Source organism: Notothenia rossii, assembly GCF_949606895.1.
Source record: "Notothenia rossii genome assembly, chromosome: 2".
Classification (NCBI taxonomy): domain Eukaryota; kingdom Metazoa; phylum Chordata; class Actinopteri; order Perciformes; family Nototheniidae; genus Notothenia; species Notothenia rossii.
Window position 1 is genome coordinate 25,063,957 of NC_136904.1, and position 19,689 is coordinate 25,083,645.

Below are 19,689 nucleotides of genomic sequence, written 5' to 3' on the forward strand. Positions count from 1 at the left end.
TACCACTTTACAATAAAACTGCCCTTATAAAAGGATTCATAAAGGGTTTATAATTAGGTTGTAAACACTTTATTAAGGGTAGTCTTATTGTAAAGTGGTACCGGAAAGTCAAACGTTTCCTCCACATGTCATCCAGCAGCGGGTTTTATCTTCCAAAGTATTTTAATGATCATACAGATACCTTGCTAGGGCCGACAGTGATTGACGTTTGGTCACAGCAGGATTTACTAAAAAATATAATATTTTTTTTATAATTCACATTGTCATTGGAGAAAATGTATTTTCACACGCCACAGTAAATAGAAAAATGAACCACCATTGTTAGTCAAATTATTTTATTATTGCATGAACATAAATATATTGTAATAATGGAAATGATTAGACAGTGCATTGTTAAAATAATAAAATGGGTAAAAAGGAGATCTGACAACATAGTAAAATATAATGTTATATATATATTTTTTATAATATTCTATTTATATTTGTTATTGTTTTAAATTAATTGTAATATTTCAGCACTAGGTCAGCATCCAAATAGGTCATACTCAACTGTTTGCTGCCGTTTCTTTTCAAATCAAAGCACTGGGACAAAATTTGTTTGCAACTTTTTGTCTTTCCTCTGCTTTTCACACTTACTGAGACCTTATTCAACATACTCCGGACCTCTCTTGTTCCTTACCCAAATCTGGCTTTACTTTCATGTCGCTCTTTATGTACAAATCATATCATACACATTGTATACATAAAGAACACTTATATGTTCCTCTGCTCAGGCAGACTTTTACCCTACATATTTATAATAACTGTACATAAATGAGCACACCATGAATATGTCGAGGTACATGCAAAATGTTTACTTGCAATGTAGTGACAAAACCCTGGTGTGTCATTCATATGCAGACAGACGGATTAGTCTTCATTCATTGTACAAAACAAACAACACATCCAAAGACAAAAAACATTGCCGCCATTCAAGGAAAACTATTATTCTCGTTCCCATACGGCTTAATGTTGACAACATACCACACCATTTTAGTTTTATTATCCTCAACACTAAAGTATAAAGAGCCTGCATGCTATCAGAGGTAAGACTAATGTTAAGTCATATGCACAAATTTATTATTAATTTGTGGAGGAAGAAATAAATCAAGGTTAATAAATGTTCCATGATTGATATATTATTTTAGTATTTGATGGGATATTGAGGATTATCAACTGCAGAAGCACAATACATTATTAGACTTCTAAATACTTTAAACAAGAAAGTACTAATGATGAAAAATAGAAATGATTGCTATAAAGAAAAAAACAAATTCAAATCAAACTATTTTCTGTTATAAACATCCAGGCTCAGTATAATTATAACAGATAATTACAGGGCAAATAACTGTTCATACAATAATATACTCACACACAACACCAACAGCATATACATGTGCTTATAATTTTGCAATTACATACATAAAATGCATGATTGAAAGTCCAGCAAACACACACTCAAGCTGCACATTTAATAAATAAATAACTTCAGAGACCAGTTGCTAAAAAAGGAAAAATATACTCCTATGTAGTGGTTTGAAATCAGCTGCCAAGGCGAGTGAATTGAAGAGTAAATACTCACAAGCACCACAGGAAATGTATAAGCTGATAACGAGAAGCTTTGCTTCCTCGGGCCGGAGGATTCTTTACGATGAAGCTTGTCTCTCCAGGTGTTCAGTCTGTTCACTGCATCAGGCAGCTGGAGCCTGGCAGGAAGTCCTGGAGATAAGTGATGGTTGCCTTGGACAGGTAGGTCATGGTGCCGAAGTTGCCGCTGGGGGCGCTGTCGTAGAAAAAGTTGCAGATTCCGGTAGCTGGGTCTTTCTCAAGGAAATAATCACTGGCACTGTGGGACTTCTGGGGATGCAGAGGTAGAAAACAGTAAAGCCACAAAACATAAAAAATGATGACTGCAACTAAGAAATAAGAAATTGTGAAACATATCTATTAAAGTTCCTCAAAAGTGTTGTCTTTAAAAGTCTTTCCAGTCAAAAAGCCAAACATATTCAGTTTAATATGATATGAAACTCAAGAAATCTCCATATGAAAACAACATAGTTTAACCTTTTATGCACAAAATGTAAGAACAAATGATAATAACCTGGTCATTGAGGAAGAGGTCATTGGCCAGATGCAGGATGCGGTCCACGTGAATAATGCCACCGATGCTGTTCACGTCCACGTCGGCCACCAGGCCCAGAACCATCATGGTCTCCACCAGCAGCTGCCGGTACTCTGGCTGAGGGACGTGGTTCAGGACAGACTCCACCTGCACCGCAAACTTGATCTCTCCCTCTGTCATCTGCACAGGAAAAAAAAACGTTAAACACAGAAACACACACGGAGAGTCCTAAAACAGCTATTGTCTGTGAGATGCTACCTCTCTCGTGGTCGAGGAGGGCAAGACATATCCATCGATGGACAGGCCGTGGCACTTCTGCAGGATCTTCCACACCTTCTGGTAGAAACCCGACGGTACTCTGTTGATGGCTCCATCCAACCTGCGCCTCCTCAGCCACTGGCCCTGCCTCTCCTCCCAGTGCAGCTGTCCGTCACCCGGGCCGGCGCCCACCGGGGACAGGATGCCACTGGGGGTGGAGGGGCTGCTGCAGCGCTGTCGTGAGAGAACAGGAGGATACAGTTTAAACGTCTTTAATGGACTTCTCGCTTCACAAATGTTTAACCCTATACCTGCAATTATTCATGCATATTGATATCATGCTCTATCAAACTTGGTCAAACAGGCTGGTGCTGGTGCTATTGGGCTTTATAGTGTAAATAACAATTACTCTACACTTACAAAAGCAACTACCGTAATTTTCGGACTATAAGGTGCACCTGAATATAAGCCACAGCAGCAGCATACCACTCTCGGTTCCACTTTTACGCGCTACCTCTCTCACTCTTTTCCTCCAGCTTTTCCTGCTGGAACCCGCCGCTTAAAGGTGGGGGTCCGCGGACCGGCCATAGAGCCCATAGAGTTAAAGATGGTGGCCGTTAGCTGTAAAAATCCATAGATTAGCCGCACCGTTATATAAGCCGCAGCGTCGAAAAATGGGGAAAAAGGCGCGGCTTATAGTCCGAAAATTACGGTATATATTGAATGTAATGTTCTAATGTTGCGTATGCCTCCATGAAAGATTGTCCAAGACATATCAGGGTTGTAATTCCTGCTTTAGGTGCAAAGGTGTCTTTTTCAAAATAATAAAAAGTTAGAATAACAGCAGCCTTATCCCTAAATGTTTCTTTTTTAATCGTCAACCGGAGATATAACCACATATCAATAAAAAATGCTTTTCAGATTAGTTTGCTCAGTGTGTCTATATATTATAACTACGGCAACCCTAGGAAGGACAAACATGTCTATATGTTTATACAGTATTTGTAAGCAGGTGAGGTGGAATGGTTTACCGTGGAGCGAGGAGAAGTGACATTGCTACTCAAGGAATGACCGCCGCTGAAGATCTACACATGGATATGGATGAGATGACAGAGAACAGTTTGAGATGATTCACATGGTTCTCATACTGCACAGAGATGTTTCATCTGTAGAGTGAAATTCAATTCATCGGAAACAATGACAGATCACAAGAAAGCCCATTCCACAAACAAATGATGCCACTAAATGCTGAGACTCTATGAAGTAATGATAGACGAGTGCGGGCTTCCAAAGAGAAGCTTATAGAAGGTCTGAATTGGATGAGGTAATGAGATGTCTAAAAGGGTTAAAGGGTTTAAGCATGTTTTCCTTCTGATATGTGATGAGGTGTGAGTCGTTCCAGATATGGAGGGCGTATGAGCAGGGTTAAACGCCGGTTTGTTTTCTTAAGACTGACGTTAGAAACATGCTAAATAATATCAAACCCAACGCACACTGATAGGCCGAGAGTCATCCAGCTGCAACCAAAGTAAGAACACTGTTAAACTATTCTGAGATAGATTGATAGATACATTATTATTGTTAAGGATGACAATGCAATTTTTTATGATCATGTTTGTGCTTCCCACCTGTTTTATCTCCCTCTTCAGTTTGTGTATTCCTGTGCGTTCAGTCTTGGTGGCTCCAGTGTGACCAAGTTCATGGATGGAGATGGAAGGACTAGTGGCTGTTGACTGGATTGGGCGCACTGATAAAAACAGATAACAAACAAACAAACAAACAAATGTATTACTTCTTCTATAGCCTATTTCTAGACCTCTAGAAGAATTGGCCAGTAAAAGCGGCCCTCACATATACTGTGAAAGCAGAAAAACTCACCGCTTCTCTCTACCCCAAACTCTTTGCCACTGAGGATGTGATGCAGCAGGCTCTTCATACCAAAAGGACTCAGGCTCATCAAACTCTCAGACGCCTCTTCCCCTAAAAAGATGATACACATTTTAAATGTTTCGCTGTGCAGGTTAGTTTATGTATGTGAAAATATTAGTTCCTGTGTTTTCCTACCGGAGCAGTGCAGGCTGCGAGCCAGCTCCGTGGCCATCACCTGCATGATGAGTCCTATCCTGAGCCGGAGCATGTCCCCAAACAGAGCGGGCTGCGACCGCACGTACATTGCTAGATAGACCATGATTTCCTATATGACAAACACACAGCTGTAAGGGAAGTGTTTGAATAATTAATGAGGCAGTCCAGAGGGTTTAAGAGTTACCTGTGTGAGAACAGCTATACTGATGTCCTGACCACTGGCTTCATAGATGAGATCGTTTAACTCCTCAGGAGGAAGAGGACTGAAAGGGAATAGAGAAGAGAAAGAGTTGGTTTGTTTGGTATGTTTATTAGCAAAGCCTTAATGTGAGTCACTCCAGTTCCTGTGAATAATGACTTACACTGTGATGACTCTTTCCCTGGGCTCAGGGGGAAGACCTACAGTCAGCTGCTTGTGATGAGAAATCAGATCCGTGCAGGCCTGAGGAATAGACAGATTTGATCATGGCTAAATGTTTTTAAATATCTCATAATTGATTGATTTTGCACCACTTTGTTATAGCCAAGTCAATCAGCAGGTATTCAAAGTGTTGTTCAAAGCACATTTTTTGTATGTAGAAAATAAAACGACCTACTTGGCAATAAACCTGATTCAAAATGTTATGATGCAATTTTTCTCATGGCCAGCAGATGGTGTTAAGGGCCTTCCAAGGAAATGGTTTGATAATGATACCATGAATTGTACCTACATTAGTGAATTCATATTTGGGACAGATCGGGGGAGATTACAGTATATAAGACTAGTTTAGATAAGAGTGATGTGTGTAAGTTAAATGTTGTATCTAAGGTGTACTAGAGGAGGAGAATACTTTAGCAGAAGAAAAAATGGAAAACATTGCACCTAGTGTGTTTAATTCAATTAGTTATACACTACTTGTTTTGCTACATGTCGGGATGTACTGTAGAGTATGTCGATTCAAAAGAGTTTAACTATGCAGGGTTATATAGTGCCAATATTTTGAAAATAGTCTCAAGCATTATGCTGAGCAACCCACTTGTCTGTTGTAATAGAAAATGACTCCTCACTGACCTCAGCGAGGACCTCCACTCTCTTGCGTAGGATCCCAGAGATGTATCTGATGAGCCCCCACTCTTTGGAGGACCCAGCCTGTTCATACAGCTCCTCGAGCAGGGACCGCACGCTGACCCCGCCCTGCCCCTGACCTGACAACTCCACCAACCAATCAGCTCCTCTGGGCATTGGAAAAAAACACAGTGCGGGTCATTGAAAAGAAAATTGAGTATGATAATAAACGTGTGTGCCTGCGTATACGTCTCTATGTCAGTACTTCATTATATAAAGGATGTAGAGTATGTCGGCCTGGTCCTGCAGCGTCGGACACTCTTTGAGCTGCCGCACCAGCGCTGCAAAGTCTGTGTTCCCCTGCGAGTCTCTGGGCAGGTGCAGGTCAGCAGCACTGTGGGGCTGGAGAGGGAGGTCGGTGTAAGACTAAATACACTTCATAGCAATACCGACGTCACAAGAGAAGAAGTGTCTACCTTGTGCTGCTTTGTCTGGGGGGCATGCTGAGGTTGAGCAGGAACATTAAGTAGGTTGAGAGCTTTGCGGCGTTTGGTCTTAATAGGAGTCACAGGCAGGTACATGGAAGACTCTGAAATACACAACATTTGATAAAGTGAAAAGGATCATTTTTGCGATGTTAACAATTTTTTTTTATTTGTTACTTGGTTGAATGTTTAATTTTGTATTGCACCTTTATTTACACCACAGAAATATTTGTTCAGTACCCATTGAGGCCCCTGACAACGCACAACTCAATGGGATATTACTCTGTTGTTTTCAGCATTAGTTAAGATTTAGAGTTGGATGGAGGTAAGCAGGTTTTACATTTGAAGAAAAAATCTAATTTTGCCTCTGCAACATCATGTCTTGGTGCTTCATTAAAGTATGGGTTACCAAGGCTTCAAATTACAAAAAGCTTTTTTCTTTCTCTTTTCTTTTTGGAGAAAAAACCTAAATACTGTAGATAACCGTTTCAACTGGATTTGTGTTTCCCATTACCAAAAATCAGCCATAGCCCCAAGCCACATTTGTATTCTGCAGTGCCTTACTATAAGCTTTACATCAGCCTTGATAAGGCCTGGACCATGGACAGCAGCATTACAGAAACCTATGTTCAAAAGGTGAAACAGACTTTGACCGACAAGTCTTTTTTGCTTTTTCCCAGAAGTATCTAAGAGGCTGAGATAAGAGATATTTAAATTCTCAAGATGCCAACAATTCCATATGGCAGACCAAGTTCTTATAACTACTTAGCCAACTGTAAGTGCAGTCATATTATCTTTGCATAACAGATGCCTTCTCCTTTTCAATTCTCCCTCACATCTTACTCGTCCTCATGATGTTTTTTCAGCACTGTTATGGAAATACGGTTAGGAAAAGCCTTGATGATTTTTTTGAATAGAGTGCAGCCTTCCAATGAATAGATAGACTCTGAATAACTCACTTGGCATGTTCAGGCCCTGGACCTGGGCCATGAAGGACAGGATGTCCCTCGTGGTGTGTTCAGCACTGAAGACGTGGTGTTGCCCCCTCTGGATGGGAGGAAGATGACTCTTGGTGGTGGTGCTGTGGAGCAGCTGGGTGAGGTACTGGTCAAACTGGTCTTTTGAGCCCTCTGGAGTTAAAAAGCAGACAAACCATTACTAACAGTTGAATCATATGTAATTAAAAGTACACAGTTAATCAGCAGCTACCCAAGGGAACATAGTTGTTGTATTCCTCTCCATATTCCTCATCATCATCATCCTCATCCTCTAGTAAGCTGTCATCGTTTTCCTCATCCAGGAAGCTGAGGCGAGTGTGGAAGGACGTGGTCTGGACACTGGAGAGGTCTGACATCTGCACCCTGTAGTAACATCAGCAGAAAATACCCACACATTAACATTTAACACACTAATATTATGATGTCCTGTGGTACAGATGAAAACAGACCTTGCTCCAGCGAAATAGCCATCTTGCAGTTTCCTGAGGGTTGATACGATACACGGGTCAATCGCGTCAGCATCTTCAACTGGAAAAAAGAGCAGTGAAATAATTTGACAAAATAGCAGTATGGAAATTTACAGTAGGAATATTTTGGATCCCAAGCTTTAAAGCAACATATACAATTTGTGCAGATTATTGATTGTTAAAATGTTTTATATGCAATCATGTTTTGGATTACATTCCTGCAAGCTGCTGCAATATAAAATGCTATTCAAAATGAAATTTGTTAAGGTTTCACACTTCTAATCTTCCTGAAAACTATATCTGTCAAACTGATTTGTTTTAGGGTAAAGAGCCTTATTACCCAGCATGCTGCGGGTGATTGGGAAAGTGAGTGTGGGCCGTCCTGTCATCCTCCAGCAAGAGGAAAGATAGGCCAGCTCGGTGCGTAACATCTCCACGATCATCTGGTTGTCCAGTGCCAGGTAGAAATGATGCTGATCCAGAAACTGAAACATAGAGAAGAAAGGATCAGTATTATTAATTAATCAAAATGACTACCACCTTGTTGTTTTGAATATCAATATCACATTGAAATAAAGTTTTACCTGGGGGGTGAAAATATAAGAGCGATTTCTGATCTCGTAGAATTTGGATGTTCCCAGAACACCGATGTGTCTGTAGGGCCTCCCGCTCAAATTCAGTTTCTTACAGCTTCCTGTGGCAATGACACAAGATGTTACTTTTATTATTCTTAGCACAATCACATGCACGCTAAAGGACAAAAGTGATTGTGCTCGTTTACCAAGTTTGACATAGACATGGCTCAGGATGCGAGCAGGCATGACCCTGATGGGCAGAACCTCAGCCATTGTCTGCACAGTGATCCCATGATCTCTCAGCAGCTCCTGGATCTCCTCAGTCTCTGCTAGTACACACACTGACACACACATGGAAGAAGAAATATATTATGTCCTGCTTGCTTTGATCAAATCTGTATACAAACCAGTGGCGAACCATCAGGGCCTTCAAGGTATTCAGAGAATACCCTGGAACACTAAGATAAAACAAACAAAAATCGATTTCATTATATAAATAAAATGTAATAAAATGAATAAATGAGAATCGTATCTGTGTTGTTGATCTGTAATATTACAGTGTTACGTTGATTTATTTGTCCTTCTCGGACCATGCACTACGCATTTCAGTGGTTTTGTGTTAGAAAAGAAAGCAACCAATCAGATCTTGTTCTGGGTCTCTGGGTAGAATATCCTTCAACCAAGATATTCTACATCCTTGATCGAATGCCCTGGCCGTTACACTGAATTAGAGCGTTCCTTTGGATTGACAGTTTGATCAACCAATCATATATTGATTTGTAGCCAGTGGGCGTATTCTTTCAGAGTTTCCCTCGGTTCCAGGGTGTTCTAGAAGGCCCGGTAGTTCAATGGCTCGAGACAGAGGATCTAGATAAATGCCACGAAGCGATTCATGCCGTTTTATTGTTTTTAACGTTGAAATGGCAAGTGCAACAGGTGAAGATGATGTTGTTGCGGAATTGTTGTGAGTACCCTTTTCAAGACGACAATTCAGTGAAAAGAGGGACATCATAACTGCGGGGGGGGGGTGGGGGGGTGGGGGGGGGGGGGGGGTCTACAGAAGGTCCAGTTGTGATAGACACGGTTCACCTAACAAATGATAAGGTTGTACGAGACTTCATCTTCATGTTTAACCACATAAACACATTTGATTAAATTATTTCTAATTCTTCCTGTTAGCAGATTTTTGGGGATTCAATTCATTTTTTATTCAACTTCTGGGCAGATATTTCCTCAAACTAATGATAGATCACAAACCTTGTACCACAACATCGGGCTTGAAGTTCGTAGAGAATCTCCGGTTGAGAGGATCTATTTCTCCTGGTGCTAAAAAGCCCTTCACACAGAAAAAAAGAGAGAGAAATGGATGGTGAGCTATTACTGAGGTTAAGAATGGCAGTGGTATTATTGAGGACATCTGGTAGAAATTCATTTTCTTCACATTTATAATATATAGAAACTGCTATATTCCTTATTAGTGACATTGTCAGGGTTCTTACACCTTATCCAAAGTCAAATTCAAGCACTTTTCAAGCATTTTCAAGGTGCATTTTCAAGCTTTTCAAGCATCTTACAGCTGTTGTAAATTACATATTTATATACGCATACTTATACTCAAATGATTATTTCCCTACCTCACATTAAATTAGATGTGCTTTATGCTATAAACAACCAAGGACTTGGACAACCAAGGACTGTTGACCTCTGGGTGAGTACCTTCACTGGACTAACAATGGCTAATCCCAAACTTTACTGCTTTTTCATTGCGTTATTCGCTGCGTCCCTACCCCCTCTTGCGCATTACAAATGTGAACCGTCACTACTATCATGTGTGATTATGAGGTCTCTACACAAGATGATTACGTTACATTCCACTGTCAATGTGCGCGCAAAACAAACTAGGCATTGTGACTCACTGCTATCTCTTGGCCCTGCTCTGATTGTATTACTACAGATGATATCGGGCAATGTGCATGTTCATCCTGGACTATTGTATGTAGCCCTAGTTCTGACCTGTGCCCTGATGTCAATCTTTGTCACAATGATCTGAGTTTCCCTGACTTCTGCTCTCGTATAGCTTTAGGTTTTCTACATATAAATGCTAGAAGCATAACAACAGCCGGTGTTTCTTGTGAGTGTTTCCCGGTACACAATACACACGACTGATTTCGATAGAGCAAGTCACATTTGGTTTAGGCACGAAAACATACTACCAGTAGAAATACATTGCTTTTAAAATTGCTCTGTGTCGAATCAATAGATTATATTTTGTGACTATAACACAAAATGCTGTGAGACTGGGTTGAACTACAACAGTGAGTGTTTCATACTCTGAACACCACAGGATGGCGACTATAACGCACATATTAACATAAGTACGCTCCTCTAAAATGATTGTCCCCTGAAATTATTATTATTATCCCTCATCGAGTTCGCTATTCAGCTTTCTAACGTTTGCTTAAACAAACGTAACATGCAACGTTAGCCTAATCCAAAATGCTCTACTACAGCGTACCTTTCATGTGACTCGTCAGCGCAGACTCTCCCATCGTGAACAACTGAAATTATTTTTTGGAAAACTTTGCAGGAGGCTGCTCGTGGGCTTGACCCTCATCTTAGCCATGGCTTGTATTTGTCTTCTGCTAGCCAACGCTCGTTGAAACTGCAACCTCCTGGCATACTGTCATCTATCACTCTCTCAGAATGCCTAGGTCACACGTAACAAAAACACTTGCAGGTCACTTTATTTTCTTTTGATCTAAAAAGTGAAGTAAAGCATTTACAATTTCAAGCACTTTATCCCAAATTCAAGCACAATTCCCAAAATTCAAGCACTTTTCAAACCTTGAAAACACTTCATAAAATTAGTACCTCGGCCAGGAGACAGCTCAGGATGTAGAGCGACTGTCCCCACATGTGCGGCAGCTGCCCCATGGCTAATCTGTCCACTGAGTGAGGATTGCTGTACTCCTCCTCCACCTGTTAGTAGGTCAAACGTGTTCTCATTTTCATGTGGTTGATAACATACTCACAATGACCATGCTAGTCTGTACCATGCTTATCTTAATTTATAGTGTAGCTAACATTTCCACTCATTCAGTAGAGCTGAAGCTGAATGTTGTTAATCTTAGTCATAACAAGTATTATAAATTGAGATTTCACTAGCTAGTCAGCATGTCTAAAAAACTAAATTCTATTCAGAGTAATACAAAGCATGAAATTACAACATTTTGTATATCATTTTATTTAGCACACCCTTTTTCGTCATTTTATATAAAGGAGGTTTAGTATTAAAGGCCTTCACATTGTCAAATAAGGTACAACTGAATATTATTTATCCAGGAAAAGATAAGCATTATTCCTGTCATGTTCATGAAACACTTCAATATCATATTGTAGGTTTTGTCAGAGTATGCGACTAGAATAAAGATCTGTTATATGTGTCCTATGGTAGTGGGATACCTTGTCAAGTGGTACAGCATAAAGTTCAGGCAGCAGTTTGATGCCGTTCTTCCCTCTGATCAAAATGCCCTCCAGTGCCTCACGGTACTCCTGAACCTGTGCAAAGCCCAGTCATTTGTTCAATATCACCACTTCAGCACAAGTCATTCAAAGTGACTTAATGACTGTGTGTGTGAATACTATCAAAACTGGACCAGTGTGTTTGGTTTTATCACCTGTACTTGATCTCCAGCAAAGATACCGTCCAGGATGAGATAGGTCCAGAAGACGGGCCACTCACACTCGATATTCTCAAACAGCTTGAGCTCTGCAGGATCGTAGTGCAGCCGAGATGGGTCCTAGAGAGGAAACAGCGAAGGTCTACAGTACAACCCGCCAGCTAAAACTATACAATACACAAGATCTTACAGGAAAAAAATCATACTAAGCCACCGATGGAATCCACTCAAAGGGTCTCTTATTCCATTCAAAGGTGCGTTTATCTATAATTTAAAGGAATATCTTACCTCTTTAGGACATAGATATCCATCCCTGATGAAACGACAGCAGCCATAGCGACCCTGTAACATCCCAAAAGAGTGAAAAGTGTTAGCTTGAATATTAACTTTCAAGAACAAGGAAAAAGAGTATAAGATCAAATACTGCATTGTGTACTGTACCTGCAGTTTGCTTATGATTTCCGACTTAGTGATGGCCACGAGTTCAGCATCCTCAACAGCAAACGCAGGGAAGGAAATGACGGATAGAAGCCCAGCGTCTATCTCCTTAGAAGTTGAAGCTCTTGGCAGCATGGAGCAAAGGATGGACTGTAGAAAAACACACAGAGATGCTTAGAAAACAAAGAGAGACATGTTGGTGTGGCTGAAGATAAAGAAAAAAGGTACCTGACAATGTTCCACTTCATCAGGCAAAACATGGATGACTGACTTTGGACCTCCATGAGCACCAAAAAGATCCAGCTCATCTATGGCCTCCAGGGCTGCCTGCACACAAACACATCTTAAACAAAACGTCCCTCTGTTGGTCTTTATGTATGGTAAGTCATAACCATAGTAACATGTACCTTAGCAATCCCTACAGAGCTGCCGTTGAGCTCTGGGATGCCCTGGTTGGTCTTGTCACCTCGCTCCCACATCCCATAGTCCTACAGGAGAGGTAAATAACATTGACATAATTTCTTCCCAAATTATCCAGTCTCTAAATTATACCCATATGCATGATAAATCAGATCTTAGTTTTCAGTATTCCACAGATTATTCTTCCTTGATAAATCCTGATGCCTAAATCACCCAGAATTCAACTTGATTACAGTTTTCATACTAGGAGATGAATGCAGAGATGATGAACAGGTTAAGGTAAGCTCACTTCTTTTTAACTCCAAACCAGCAGACTTATAGTTTTTACTGACAATGACTCAAGTGACATTTGAGGCAAATGTAAGCTGGACAAAACATAAGCATCTACCTTGTGTTTTCTACAAACCAAATCTTTGAAATTGTTACTCACCGCCACTTTGTATGCAGCCTCTATGTAGAAGACCATGTTTTGGATAAAGGCCACTTCATCCAGGTTTGAGATAATGTGAAGACCTGCAAGATATGACAAAATCAGCGACCAACTCTTGCTTTGGTACTTTAATTGTCCCCACAGAAGGGAAGCTGACCAAGCATGGTGAATTTTTGTTTTTATACTAGGCCAACTGTTTCAATACCTACAATACCAAAAATGAGAGACAGAAATACCACTGATGTACCTGAGGCTGTCATCTGGGCCAGCATCAGCAGGTAAATGGAGGTGGCGTCTACCTGTAGATGGCCCCACTGGTCGTCCCCAACAACCGTGGCACAGGTGGGAGTATCATATTTGGCATGCAAGCAATCTTTTGTACTCTGGGTGTATTTGAACTTCTCCACCTTGGCCACCTGAACATGTGAACATGCAAATATGCATACACAAAAGACACGTACACATATTTAGTACATGTGTTTTTGGGGTGTTAAGCCATTAGAGAGCAGAAAATAATTCAGAAGAGATGGTGGATGACATGCAACACAAATATCCCCAACGTAAAGATTTCTATATAAAAGTATATTTTTGAAACATTAAATCACAGTTTTATAAATCGTAAGGATTGTGTTTGTATGCAAATCCCACATGTGCTCCAGAAAATGTTGATATGGATGATATGGAAAATAATGTGTTAACTTCACAGTGATTCTCCAGTGAGTCATTTTTCTTTAGGCCAACTGATGACAATATCTCAGCAGCAGAGGATGATTATTTCATGGCTTCACAAACACTGCAACATTTTAACACTCTGATGTGAACTTGGCATCTTCATCTTATTTCCAGCAATGGAAGAAGATAACAGTAACACCGTTACTACAGACAGGCTTTTACTGTCACTTTCACTTTAACATATAGATCACCAACATATTGTTAATGATTGGAAACGTGTTTTTCTGACTAACTGCCCATGTTTCCTGAGTTTGACGAGCCTGTGCAGAGTGAGCAGACTGTGGTCAGAAACCTGGAGATGCTGTTTACATTAAACACTCTGTTTGAATACCACAGTGCACCTGATAACAGTGTGGTTTCAAATAACCAAAACACAGGCATGTTAGATTTTCTACCACGAGGATGTGTGTAAACACAAGTGAACGTATGAACAACTAATGTGAGCAGAGGGCTGTCTTACCTGTCTCATCATGCACTGCAGAAGGCCCTGCATCAGCTTCACCACACTCTGTCAACAACAACAACAACATTAGTTCAATAATCAAACCAAAACAACACTACAATGCAATTATTTTTTTAGTAGAGCTGAAAATAACAAATCACTTTTCTGACTGCAATCACTTTGTTGGACAGTGTAGTTTACCACTTATTTTTCCTAGCTAAGTGATCACATCATCATTTAAAGTTAACTTAAAACATGCCAGAATAGGTGATTCATATATTCATTTAATAAAAAAACTGCAATTTATCATTTTCATTACTGAGGAATCATTTGTGACTTCAGTTATTTTATAATGCTCAAAGTGATGTTTATAATTTGATTACTAACTCTGACTAACAGCCAAAGATAAGATAATATGATACCTACAGTATAAATGCAAAGTTGTAACAAGCAAATCTTTTATTGGATTGAATAACTTTAATCTGTGTTATAAAAATGAAATATCTTGTTTGAATTTGTGTTATTTACAACCGTAGTATATATTTGTGTAAATTACTCAAATAAGAAAGTGCTTACACCAAATGTTTTCTACTATCAAATAAGCACTGCCATGATCATTACCAATCCCGCACACACCTGCTCCAGTTCGTAGGCCTTGGCCTTGTCTTCGTCTCTGTCTGCATTCTTGCGGTAGGCCATGCCCAGCCCCCACACAGCCAAGACGCTGTAAACATTATCCCTCACCCAGGCATCCTTCTTCTGGGCACTGGCTGGCAGAAGTCCTGTCACTGGGTTCTGAAACAAACATACAAAATTCTTATCAAAGAAGATAAAACATTTTTCCTACTTGAGCTTCTGCTTTCATAACAAGGATGTACAGTATACATTCTTTCATAACAAGAATGTAGAGTATACATTCTTTCATAACAAGAATGTACAGTATACATTACTTGTTCAGGTTTTGGTTTAAGAATCCTCTATAATCAGACCTACAGCGTGACTATACACCCTGGCATAGTCACATTGTATAAGGAAAGTTGGCACTGTGTCCATGGGTCACACTTTAAACTTAGACAGCTGTTGACTTTTGAAGTCCTAATAGATAAAGGTGCATAGTTCCCCGGTCCTCAGCCTTTTTCCATGGGCTGAACTTTGCTCACACCTTGTTTATTTCTATGCAGCTCAATCTGGTTGAACCTGAAGCTATAAAGGCAAAGAAATACTAGAAACAGTGTCCGTGAATGAAAATGTGTTGGTGATAAATAAGTGCAATGCACATTAAAAAAAAGTTTAAGCTTATTCCCAATTTATGTTGCTTTATAAATCAACTCTACTCCATTTTGGAGGCAAATATTAAACTTGTTACTCTAAACCTATACTCTGTATCTGACAGTTTTAGTGACACGTTAGTTTGCACATACTGGATATATCTACTTGTGATATATTGTTAATATAATTTCTAAATCATTTGAATGACTGTAAAAGTCAAGCTTCAATAAGCAGCTTGCATTGCACAGTACCACCATAGTCTGCAATTTAGGTAAATGCCAGGTGCACAGAGTTCATCCATGTTGTAACAATGTATTTGTTTCCTCTTTATAATATACTATTATTCCTAAAATTAAATAAACAAATAAACGATTATGTATCGTTATAGAGTATGCTACCCATTCATGTGTGAGGTAGTTAGAATGAGCCCTCCTTTTACAATGTTACATAAGAATTATGCTAATGGTAAACAATAATTATATAATCCATTTATATAATGTACATCATTCTGAAATACGAAATGCTGCTTAATAAGTACCATTGTAACGTTAAGCGTTTTTAATGCAACTACATACATTAACGTTATGTCAATGCAAGACTTTTAACACTGTGCTAATCCTAATGCTAATCCTGAATCCTGCCATGCATGACTGGATTTACCTGGTGGCACAGGATAGTCTCTTGGACCAGCCTGGCATAGCCGTCCAGTCTCACCCCGGAGTTACTGCGGCTCCTCATCCTCACAGATCACTGCGCACAAAACGCCACAAGTTATGTAGTTTGACCAAGTATACAGCACTTAACGTTGGTTATCATATTAAGGATAAATGCAACGACTAGAAGTAGATTAATCCCTGACGTAGTGTACCTGTCAGTGGTGCATCCTCCGGTCCTGCAGTGCGGGGTGGATCCGACAGGCTGACCGCTCTGCAGAGCTGCTGCTCGGCTAAAGCTGGCTAGCTGAGTAGCATGAAGCTGTCTTTGACGACACAAACGTAACGTAACACTCCCCAGCCTGGTTTTACACACAGAGCCCGGTGTCCTGGTCAAACTGCTGGATGTGTGTTGTCAGGCCTTACAGGCGAGAGGCTTCACAGAAAGAGAGAGCGTGCACAGTGAAGTATGTGAACATTGCACATCCATCCTGGGAAAAACAATACATTATGTAGGCCTACTTATGTTATTTGAGTGTTTGCCGGCAGGGGGGGGCCATATGACCTAATTTGTTTCCTTGGTTCCTTGATCTTGGTTTAATGGCACAACCAAATGTAAACATTAGAAACATTCCCATACAGCTTATTAGCTCTGCACTTTTATAGAATGAGAAAACACAAAAACACACACAAACACACAGCAAGTAACAGAAGATAAACTGTATTGATCTTTTAAAAGTGTATTGATGTCATTTCTTAGGGTGGAATTTTTTCCAGCTATTACCTTGTTTTACCCCTTTACAATATATTGATTAACATGTTGAATAAACTCATTGATCGGTTGTAATAATTAGTTTATTGCTTTTCCTTTTTGCCTAGTTTTTATCGTAAGTGTTGTGAAGAGCAGGGCTTCCTAATATTTGTTTTGAAAAAGTGCTATATTAATAAATGCATTACTATAATAAGGAGAAGAGCACCAGTGAAGACACAAATAAACACAATTAGAAGTAGTGGAAGAAATGCAGAAGTGTTTTCTGCAAAATATCTAGAAAAATAAGAGTACACAATTAGTAACTAGCATTTCACTTTGTGGCAAATGTAAGTATACTGTAAGCAGAAAGCTGCACAAAAACATGCACATACTTTACATAAACCACTATATGTACGCCACCTATTCCATACTTGACCATACATACAGGTTATCCTACACTCTTGCAACACTGAATGTCTCATTTTATAGTAATAGTTTTGACAGTGATGATATTGACTTTGTTAAGTAATTTGTACTTATAGATTTGTATTACTTGTCCTTGGCTGTCACGATACCTTGTGAATTTGTTTTGAATTGCTTTTGTAGAGTTCCTATGTTTACCTTGGTTCTTATAATAGTTGTATGTCTATTGTTCTCTTCTTATATTATTTATGTATTCTCATTACTCAAATTATATGTACATGTTTGTCTTTTTGCTGATGGGGTGCACATATTGTTATTATATATACTGCCAGGTAGCTTGTGAATTTTGCCCCTGGGAAATAATGAAGTGATACCTTATCATTTGGAGCAGTCAATACACAAAGTAACTAAGTTATTTCTGTGAGACCCCCTTGAAAACACGATTGAGCATCTCAAGGGGTAATTCTCAATAAAGAATATCCAATTTATTAAATAAATGTGCCACTCAAGTGCAGTGGGCTAAGGATTAAGCCTGTTTATTAGGTACATGTTTAAACATCTAATGCAGTACCCGTCGGGTACCGACCCGATGCAGGACTCTATCCCCAAGGAGAGGAAAAGACCTCAGTATTTAGAGGACTACGAATGTCAAAGTAGAATGTGATGACCATACGTTTGTAAATATGGACTACTGCTACAGAGTAATGTTGTACCAAACACCTTTAAAGAGGCCATGAATTCAGCAGAGTCAAAAAGTTGGACTGATGCAGGAGGAAATGAATTCTCTTAAAGGGGACCTATCAGGCAAAATGCACTTTTTGATGTCTTTTATACATAAATATGTGTCCCCGGTGTGTCAGGAGACTCACAAAGTGTCAGAAAATAAAACCCTCTCTTTTCCTCAACCCACATCAAAACGGGGAAACAACGGAGCTGATCCAGATTTGCCTCCGATACAACGTAATATCGGCATTAGCCACTTTCACACCGCAGGACTTGCCGTACTTTAGTGCCAGCACTAAAGTACCACGGCACTGAATCCGCCAGGGGTTATGGCAAGAAAGGATCCGTCTTGTGTAAATATGACGTCACGTTCTCGTTGTAACTCTCGTTGGAGCGGCTCGGAAACACATCTACAGCAGTAACATGCAACATACACATTAATGCAGCAGTAATATTAATAGAGAAACATCAGACATAATAGTAAAACACTGAAAGGGAAAATTGTATTGCACCAGGAGCTATCTTGGGACTTTTACTGCGACAACGTTGACTTGCCTTTGAATAAAAAATAAACCATAGTGTTGGTGATCTACAATGTTGTCATTCTTCTTTGAACAGCAAGACCGCTAACACCCTATTTCAACAATCACACTCCCTGATATTGACATAATTAATATATGGTTTAGCTTCTCACCATCATTTGCTGTGGCCCACTGATGTTAACGATCGTAACTGAAAGGCTGCCTGCCAAACGTAAACATTCAGCCACGTGACTTGCAAACTATCGAGAGAGTTTCACACTAGACGGATCCTTTCTAGCCATAACCTCCGCCAGGGGGCTAGTGCATGGGGCTAGTGCCAATCGCATTCACACCGCAGTACTTTCCCTGAGGCAAGATTACGCTGACATCACTTCGTCTTCTTCTTCTCTGGGTTTACTGGCAGGCCACAAAACCACTTCACGGCGAGTACCAAAAAAAACGAGAGAAGAACTACACGGGGGGAGGGGGTATAAAGCCCACCCGCTGTACATGATATATATATACATGATATATATATATATATAGGTGTAATTTCCACTGGGGACAGGGGGGACATGTCCCCCCCACTTTTCAAAATCCAGTTTGTGTCCCCCCCACTTTTCAAATGTTTTTTTTTAAAAAAATGTTAACGCAAGTAAAAGTGGTCATGGAGGAGCATCTGTGTGTGTGTGGCAGGAGCGCATTTTGTGTGAGAGAGAGAGACAGAGAGAGTTACGGGGGTTGTTGTTAGCATCTGGTGCTAGCTCGGAGCTAACGGAGATTAGAAGCTGTTTCTCCCAGGAGAGGGAGAGTCCTCTCCTGTCGGACTGAGAGGCTGAGGTAACATCAGCTCAGGGAGGTAAAGGACTCGCTGAGTGATTATATTGTAAACTTTAGTCTAAGTTATCTCAGTGGGTCTCAAACCAGGCTCCTGCAGGTTTCGACAACTCAAATTTAAGACTTTTTAAGACCACTTTGAATAGAATTTAAGACCTATTTCACGGCAAGAAAGTATGAAGGAAAATTGCTATGAAAGAAGAAATATGTCCCATAATTACTTACAAAGTAAATTAATTCATGTTCAACATAAGAACATAACAGTACACAGAACTGTGTTAGCGTGTTAGACAAAA

General features: G+C 39.9%; 1 protein-coding gene across 3 annotated transcripts; it reads right to left on the reverse strand.

The window, feature by feature from the left end:
* Positions 1-318: 318 nt before the first annotated feature.
* phka2 (phosphorylase kinase, alpha 2 (liver)) lies at positions 319-16,668 on the reverse strand. Of its 3 annotated transcripts, XM_079662842.1 has the most exons (33): positions 16,354-16,665; positions 16,146-16,235; positions 14,853-15,011; positions 14,235-14,282; positions 13,290-13,458; positions 13,043-13,125; positions 12,600-12,680; positions 12,421-12,519; positions 12,196-12,342; positions 12,043-12,096; positions 11,752-11,874; positions 11,537-11,632; positions 10,946-11,053; positions 9,332-9,410; positions 8,281-8,415; positions 8,084-8,193; positions 7,840-7,984; positions 7,482-7,560; positions 7,244-7,395; positions 6,994-7,164; positions 6,026-6,138; positions 5,815-5,951; positions 5,556-5,718; positions 4,867-4,946; positions 4,689-4,767; positions 4,484-4,613; positions 4,298-4,399; positions 4,048-4,166; positions 3,913-3,936; positions 3,451-3,504; positions 2,420-2,653; positions 2,141-2,341; positions 319-1,896 (listed from the first exon to the last, which is right to left on the reverse strand). In XM_079662842.1, exons 2-33 carry the CDS (start codon positions 16,221-16,223, stop codon positions 1,723-1,725), a joined length of 3,726 nt encoding a protein of 1,241 aa, XP_079518968.1. In that variant the 5' UTR covers positions 16,224-16,235; positions 16,354-16,665; the 3' UTR covers positions 319-1,722. The 3 variants fall into 3 exon arrangements, with proteins under 3 accessions (XP_079518968.1, XP_079518969.1, XP_079518967.1); XM_079662843.1 differs by lacking the exon at positions 3,913-3,936 and having other exon boundaries at positions 16,354-16,666; XM_079662841.1 differs by lacking the exon at positions 3,913-3,936 and having other exon boundaries at positions 8,084-8,415; positions 16,354-16,668.
* Between the last annotated feature and the right edge of the window lie 3,021 nt (positions 16,669-19,689).

Excerpts from the sequence above, each read along its gene's own strand:
- phka2 (XM_079662841.1), bottom strand. The coding sequence starts at position 16,223 with ATGAGGAGCCGCAGTAACTCCGGGGTGAGACTGGACGGCTATGCCAGG. Across the intron at positions 12,681-13,042 it reads AGGCTGCATACAAAGTGGCG|GACTATGGGATGTGGGAGCG; the intron begins GTGAGTAACAAT and ends CCTCTCCTGTAG. Across the intron at positions 6,139-6,993 it reads CCAGGGCCTGAACATGCCAA|AGTCTTCCATGTACCTGCCT; the intron begins GTGAGTTATTCA and ends TGTGTATTTCAG.